We start from the raw sequence: 7,939 nt of genomic DNA, 5'->3' as shown, positions 1-7,939 counted from the left end.
TTTTCGTTCACTTGAAGATGGAAAAAGATCATTGGTCCTGAAGTATAATATCTTAGTGCAATTGGTACATTATCATATCTTGAAAATTGCACTCAACCAGATATAGCATTTTCAATTAACCTTATAGAAATATATAACTCTTTTCCAATCCGAAGACATTGAAATGATATAAAACATATATTTAGATACCTTCATTGTACAACAGACATGAGATTGTTTTATTTGTCAATATCAAATTAATCTTTAGTAGGATATGCAGATGCAAGCTATCTCTCAGATCTACATAAAGCCAGGTCTCAAACAGGTTATGTGTTTACATGCGGAGGGAAGGGCACTACAATATCATGGAAATCAATGAAACGAGGTTTAACACCAACATCGTTGAATCATTCTGAACTCATTACAATAAATGAAGCTAGTCGAAATGTATATAGTTGAGATCTATGATGGAACATTTTCAAGAATCATGTGGACTACCAACAACTAAGGATAGTCCGATGACTATATTCGAAGATAATGCTGCTTTCTTTGCACAGTTGAAATGATGACATACTAAAAATCAATATAACCAAACATATTTTGCCAAAAAAATTTCACACATGAATTCCAAGATAATGGTGATATTGATGTCCAACGAATTCTCTCTAGGGACAATATAGCTGATTTATTCATAAAAACATTGCCAACATTGACAATCAAAAAATTGGTGCATCTTATCTTCGGTGATTGAAGTCAGGGGAAGTATTAACTGCTGTATTTTTTTTTCCATTTGTTCATGTTTTTTCCACTAGATTTTGCTGACAAGGTTTTAAAAAATAAACACCGGATTCTCCATCAATCATACAAGGGAGAATGTTATACATAGATGATATTTAGATAATTGATTTGATCGTAATATTCTTTTTATGTATCAATTCTTCTAATAGAGGTGTTTAGTTGAAACAAGAGATAACTTAATTATCTCTTCTTCTACTATTAAATTAAAACAAACAATATAATTTTGATGTTTTTTTTTGCACCAAAACCCACTATGAAACATCGAAAATGCACATTTCACCCCATGGAAATTAAATAGACATCATATACCTTGTGTTTTTATAGAAATATGATATATTCTTTGGAACACTAGCCGCTGTTGCTTCTTTGAGACGAATATTTGAAAAATATTACATGAAATGTGAAATGTACAAAAATGCCAGTTTATTAATCTAAAAGAAAAATATATTTACTTTGAAAATTATAAAAGAAAATGACAATTCCGAAAATGCGCAATCCACCCCATGAAAATGAAATAATTGTTTTTTTTGTTATGTAATAAAATGTCATGTAACAATTGGATGATGATTTATATACTTGGTTTGTTACGAAATTAATGTTCTATGATGACTTGATCTTTCCAATGACAAATTCGACATACTAATTTTCAATACTTTACAGCAAATTCAGCACTTCACAAATTTCATAGCATCTACATCAATGTTTTCATAATTGGACCCGTGATCGAACTGATTTATCTTTAAAAAAGGCTCGATTGGACGATCGGATCGAAAAACTGTTAAATTATATAAAATAATATTATAATATAGAAAATGATATATTTTAAATTATAAAGATCTTAAATGTATGTAAATAATAAAATATAATCAAATATAATTATAGCTATATTTTTTAAATAAAAAATATTTTAAAATAAAGTCTAACACTATTAAAATAATATTTTTTACAAATTTCAAAATCCAAATAATTATATATATAAACAAAAAATAAAAATTTAAAATTTGAATATAAGAATTTTTTAAAGAAAAATAAAAAATATTAAAATTTTTAAATATTTAACTTTCATGGGATACATTATGCATTTAAGATATTTCACAAGGAGTTTTAGTGTAAAGAATTCCATTTATTAAATAATGGACAAGGGTAATTTAGAAAAATACAAACTACTTTGACCGCATGTTTGTTCTTGGCACATGTGCAAAATTTATAAAACTTGAGTAGTTCTGTTGTGAGATGGTCTCACAAATCTTTATCTGTGAGACGTGTCAACTCTATCGATATTCACAATAAAAAGTAATATTTTTAGCATAAAAAATAATATTTTTTCATAGATGATCCAAATAAAGATATGTCTCACAAAATATGATCTGTGAGACTGTCTCATACAAGTTTTTGTCAAACGTTAAATGGTATGATGCCTATTAAATTTTCATAGGAGTCAGCGAATATTTTCAATATTACATAAGAAGATCTGGTGTAAAAAACTATAACCTTATTTCAGACTTTTTTTCCTTCCAAAATGAGAACTTTGTATCAATTATCTATTACTATTATTAAATGCATGTCAAATCCAATGAAATCATGGTCTATAGTATATCCATCCAATTTCATGTGAAGAGATACTCTAATTTCTCACCGGACGAATCTGCCCTCCAATGCAAATGGTATTGCGACTCTCTGTTCTTCAATTGCTCGTCTCAACTCTCAAGGCCCCACTAGTTTCGGACACTAGCAAACTCAGCGGCGACGACGCCAATTTCTTCATCGTCTTCGCGCACTCGCCAGAGGTATATTCCAGTTCTGTCTTCGCCAATTACTATGCTTGTTCTATTCGACGGCTTGGATCAATAGCGATTTGTATGTTTTTCCCAATTTCTGTCTTTTTTTCTTGTCGGTTTTATGTCAGAACGATTCGTGCCTTTTTGCACTCCGAGAATGTTACGCATGTTGATTATGGGTCTCTGATTGAGCATCTCTATTCAGCTTAATTTGATTGCACCTTTGATGAATGAAGCTAGTATCACTTCAATGTCAGTAGGTTTTTTAGCCTTATTAGATTAGTCCAAATTTTCTGGCGCAGTACCTCTTTTAATTTGCCCGACTAATCATGGCCGCAGACATTCTGTCTCCCAGGTGCTAAATTTGGATGCAGTTATAACTTATAGGCGTTTGAGAGCATTGAGATTTGATGTGGGAGGGTTAGCTACAAAGATAGGAATAGGATGTGGAGGGAGAATTGACCCATCAAATATTAAGGGGTACCACTAGGTGAAAATCCAATGAAAATTTCTTTTTGGGAACTTGTTTTGTCTAAGATGTTGAAAAAGTCAGCGAGTCGGAAAAAAAATGTTTTTGTCTAAGGAGTAGATTAGCTCTGATTTCAGCAGTGTTGAATACTTTGCCAATGTACTTCAGGCCTCTTTTTAGTGTAACGACATTTATGGAGAGAAATATTAGGGACTTTCTATGGATGGAGCTGATGGAGATGTCCATTGTCATCTAGTTGCATGAGAGCAGATTAGTAAACCGAAAGCAAGAGGGGGTTTGGGTATTGGAAACATCTGGTTGAGGAATAAAGCTCTTTTGGGGAAATGATGGTGGAGGCGTTCTATCGAAGTTGAGCCGTTATGAAGAAAGCGATAGTGAGCAAATATGGGTTGCAAGATAATGGTTGGGATGAGGGTTTAGTAAGGAATGTTACATTTAAAAGTCCATGAAAGTTTATTTCTAGAATATATATGGCCTTTCATCCGTTAGTGAGGGCAGTGGTTAAAAGGGGTAACAAAATCAGATTTTGGGAGGATAGGTGGTGGGGGATTCGTCTTTCAAGGAGCTATATCCTTCCTTATTTCAGATATCATCAATTCATAATAAGCATATCTCACATTTTGTTCAGTCGGAGGAATTTTCTCTTTCTTCCGTTTTATCTTGGGATTTTCATTTTCGGAGAGACTTGAGGATGAAGAAATGCATGAGTTGAGTTCTTTGCTAGGGTCTTTAGAGAATGTTAGGTTGGTTGAGGAGAGTGTTAGGGCTTTTTTCCCAGATAAATCATTTCCAATCAGCGGTTTTCTTTCTTTCCTCTATTTCATGTTGTTTGTAAAGCACTGATCCCGCCAAAGGTTCAAGTATTCTCGTGGACTGCGGTTCTGGATAAGTTCAACTTGTGATGTCATGTTAAAAAGGTGGCCTACTTGTGCTCTTTGTCCGAGCTAGTGTGCTTTGTCGGAGAGATGTGGAGACTCGGGATTATATACTTTACATTGTCTTTTTATGAACTGTCTTTGGTTCTGAGCTTTGGAGGAGTTGGGTTTGGTCTGGGTAGTTCCAAGATCTTTGCACAAACTTTTTGGTGCAGATCTTGGACGCGATCTTGGCAAACAAGTTATAATTTTTTGGACTGTGGTGATTCATTGTATTTGCTGGTCAATTTGGTTGGAGCGGTATAAAAAGATTTTTGACAATCTAGAAGAGATAGTTAGTGTTTGGACAAGAGTAAATTTCGGGCATCCGTCTGGATTGATAAGCCTTTAGAATTTAAAAATTTATCTATATTAGATTTAGTGACGGATTGGAGTTATAGTTGTAGTTGATGGGATCGGTGCTTTTGTTTTTCTTTCTATCTTGTGGATTTCTTATCCGCTGTTTGTAACTTTCAGTTTTTATTTTTTTAATATAATATTGTTTTTATTAAAAAAAAAAATTTGAATGCTTGACCTCCCCTTATCCTCAAGGTGCTTTACTGTCGTCATGCCCGTGTAACACCCTATTTTCTCCAGTGATTGACCATTAGACATTCTTATGTTTCCGTTTTTTATTCATTCCATAGATAAAATTTGCAAATTTTTGGAAGCGATGATGTAAATTGTGAGAGTAAAGTTTTGCGAGCTTCTACACGTGATGAATATTGTCTCTTCTACTTTGGTATTGGTATATATATAGGTGTTTCTTCTTTGTGATTTAAGTAGTTGTGGTAATCATACATCTACACTTTGTTTAATTAGTTGGTGCTATACTTGCACTTCTTTGTCAAGAGGAGGTTTGGGCATGCGCCAAATTCAAAATCTTTGTTGTGCAAGATAAAGAAATTCAGGTTCATTGTTTCTAATGCAAAAAAGGTTTCGAGGGTTATTGACATGGTATTGGTTGGTGAGATTTTACATCTAAAATTTATATTATATTAAGAGTTAAAATATCGATTTTTATCGTAAAAACTTTTTTTTATGATTGGTGAACTTGCTGACTCCAAACTAGGATTTATCTGTGCTTGTTTAAAAATAAGCGATCTTCTTTACTCAGGGACTAGCTATTGCTTGAAGTGAATGGATTTTGAGATTGACGATGAAATAAATGGTGAGGTGTTGGGAAGTTCTATTCATTTTGAAACAAGAACAGACAACAGGAATGTTATAGCGGGAAGTTCTAATGATGGGATACTCCAGCAAGGACTGGATGTTAAGGTGGATGAAGAGTCCTCCAAAAGGGAATTATTTCAATTTGAAGATCTGCAAGCTGTTAACTGTTCAGGTCCTAGTGATGATCCATGTGTGGGGCTGGAGTTTGAATCTGAGGCAGCAGCACATGCATTTTACAATGCATATGCAACAAGGGATGGTTTTGTGATCCGTGTGAGCAAGCTTTCTCGATCCAGGCGTGATGGATCAGCCATTGGTCGGGCGCTTGTTTGCAACAAGGAAGGATTCAGAACACCTGACAAGCGTGAGAAAGTTGTACGGCAGAGGATGGAAACACGGGTTGGTTGCAGAGCGATGATTTTGGTCAGGAAAGTAAGTTCTGGCCGATGGGCTGTCACAAAATTTGTAAAGGAGCACACACATCCACTAACTCCTGGTAAGGGTCGTAGAGATCTCATATGTGATCAATATCCCAATGAACATGATAAAATCCGGGAACTATTAATGCAGCTGGCTGTTGAGAAAAAGAAAGTTGCTATCTATAAAAGGCATTTGGAAATTATTTTTGAACACATTGAGGAACATAATCAATCTCTTTCGAAGAAAACTCAAGACATTGTGAACAGTGTCAAGGAAATGGAATCTGAAGAGTGACTGCCCTAGATGTTACTAAAACTCAGTATTAATGTCGCTTGCTGATGGTACAGAGACAATATTTGTTGTGCATAATGCTGCTGGATGAAAAATTAACTGGAATTTGGGTTGATTGGTTCTTACAGCTGATTTCTGGCCACAAGCCACAAGCCAAAACTAGATTATAAATCGGTTCAATATGCAGTCACATCCCCGTCTGATCCGAGTACATGTACTGCAAAAAGTTGGGCAGAGTGTGTACCTACAGTGTCAACTCGGTGTCATGTGAGGGTGAGTGTTTCAAAACATTTTGTGTGTTTTTTACATCTTTCAAGAAAATATTACTATTACTCAGTACAAAAAAGTGTTGCATGTTAGTTTTCTGTTATATTTAATATTTGTTAAATCTCCATGCATACCTTTCTGCGACCCTTTTTACTTTTGCTAAAATAAACCTTTGAAATTCCTTTTTATAGCTATCATGTCAATGATCCGCATCAACGGCATCCACTGCCCGACCTGAGGTATTACTCTTCCTGCATGATATTCACTTTCCAGTTTTCCGAATTTTGCTTTGATGGCTTTTTTTGTTCTTTAGTGTGTTATGGTTTACTTGTTCTGACGCCTAGTAATTCGTATGCACTGCATAATACCGTGATTCGGTATGACCAGTAAATCTTCTTTTGATCACCTGCATAGAGGAGCAGTGTTTTCAGTCATACATTTTACATTTTTTTCTCGTAATGTTCCCAATTGTATGCACATAAATCTCATATTGCTTATCTTTCTTAACTGAAAATTTTATCTGGAATTAAGCTGTAAAATTCACCTATCTATGCTCTGTTGGCACGATTGAATATCTATTGTCTTTGGTCCTAATTAGATAATGACCTGATCTACAGTTTCTGATTTGCTGTTGGCTCATTGCGGTGTTAGGCTCCTAGCAGTATATGTCCTTTCTGAGCATCCTTGCTTGTTCTATCTAGAGTTTGTTAAGTATCTTGATGATGGATCCTATGACGGCTTTAACTGAACTTTATAAACTTATGTGTCAATTTCATTGTCTATTACTTGATTTTTTAGGCCAGATAACATGTTGCTGATGAAGGTGCATGCATCTGATTCAAGTCGCCCACAATTGCATTTTCAAAGATTATAGAACATTTTGCGCTACATTTTGAGCAGTACTTTGTAATGTTAGCCATGCATTTTGCGGTTGAATATATTGTCCAACCATGCCTTGTAATAGAATTAATATTAGAAGATTTGGACCAAGGTTGTAAATGGCGGGAGGCGGTGGCGGGGCGGTTGGTGACCGCCTACCGCCTCGGCCGCCTAGGCGGTGCCCAGACAGTGCCTAGTCGGTTGAATTTTTTTAAGCAATTTTTTTTTATAGATACATAATTATGCAATATAATCACAAATAGTTATCATTTTTTATGTAAAATGTACAATTAAATAATGTTTAAGCACAAAATATAATATCATTTAGATAATATGCAATCAATAAAGATTCATCATCATATTAGTGTTATTATGCTAACAAAGTAATATAATTATTTTTACCAAAAAATTAAGTTTAAATTTAAAAGTTTCAATCAATTATCCAACATTAGAACAAGTAGTAGACTAAACATAACTAAGATTCCAAATCATCTACATATGCAGTCAGTGGCGGCGGCGGTCGGCGGGCGGCGGATTGTCTGTGGTGGTTGAGACTTGAGAGTTGAGAGTGAAAACCAAAAATAAAATTAAGAAAGTGAGGTGTGCTAAGGTTTTGATATTTAAAATTAGTTGACTTAGACTAGGTTTTTAAAATTGTTGACTAGGTTTTTAAAATTGTTGACTACAACTTAAAAATCTTGACTGCCTACCTCGCCCGCCTACTCGCCTCCTCGCCCGCCTAGCCCGCCTACTCGCCGCCTCGACCCGCCTGCTCGCCGCCTCGCCCGCCTCGACCCTCCTCCCCAACGCCGTATAGCTTGGGCCGCCTAAAACACCTGCCTCATGCATAGGCGGTACGGTCGAGGGCCGCCTACCGCCTAGCCCGCCTACTCGCCCCGGCTCGACCTGCCTGCTCGCCGCCTCGCCCGCCTCGACCCTCCTCCCCAACG

At 35.5% G+C, this 7,939-nt stretch overlaps 1 protein-coding gene across 4 annotated transcripts; it reads left to right on the top strand.

Moving 5' to 3' along the window:
* The first annotated feature begins 2,387 nt into the window (after positions 1-2,387).
* On the top strand, positions 2,388-7,228 carry LOC142543270 (protein FAR1-RELATED SEQUENCE 1-like). Of its 4 annotated transcripts, none has more exons than XM_075650431.1 (4): positions 2,388-2,634; positions 5,077-6,179; positions 6,302-6,349; positions 6,909-7,228. In XM_075650431.1, exon 2 carries the CDS (start codon positions 5,100-5,102, stop codon positions 5,844-5,846), a length of 747 nt encoding a protein of 248 aa, XP_075506546.1. In that variant the 5' UTR covers positions 2,388-2,634; positions 5,077-5,099; the 3' UTR covers positions 5,847-6,179; positions 6,302-6,349; positions 6,909-7,228. The 4 variants fall into 4 exon arrangements, with proteins under 4 accessions (XP_075506546.1, XP_075506544.1, XP_075506543.1 ...); XM_075650429.1 differs by having other exon boundaries at positions 2,388-2,564; positions 5,077-6,116; positions 6,909-7,225; XM_075650428.1 differs by having other exon boundaries at positions 5,077-6,116; positions 6,909-7,225.
* Positions 7,229-7,939: the final 711 nt, after the last annotated feature.

The sequence above is a fragment of the Primulina tabacum genome, chromosome 4 (assembly GCF_025594145.1).
Source record: "Primulina tabacum isolate GXHZ01 chromosome 4, ASM2559414v2, whole genome shotgun sequence".
NCBI lineage: Eukaryota > Viridiplantae > Streptophyta > Magnoliopsida > Lamiales > Gesneriaceae > Primulina > Primulina tabacum.
Note: the sequence above shows the minus strand (reverse complement) of the source record. Positions and strands in the feature narration are given on the sequence as shown.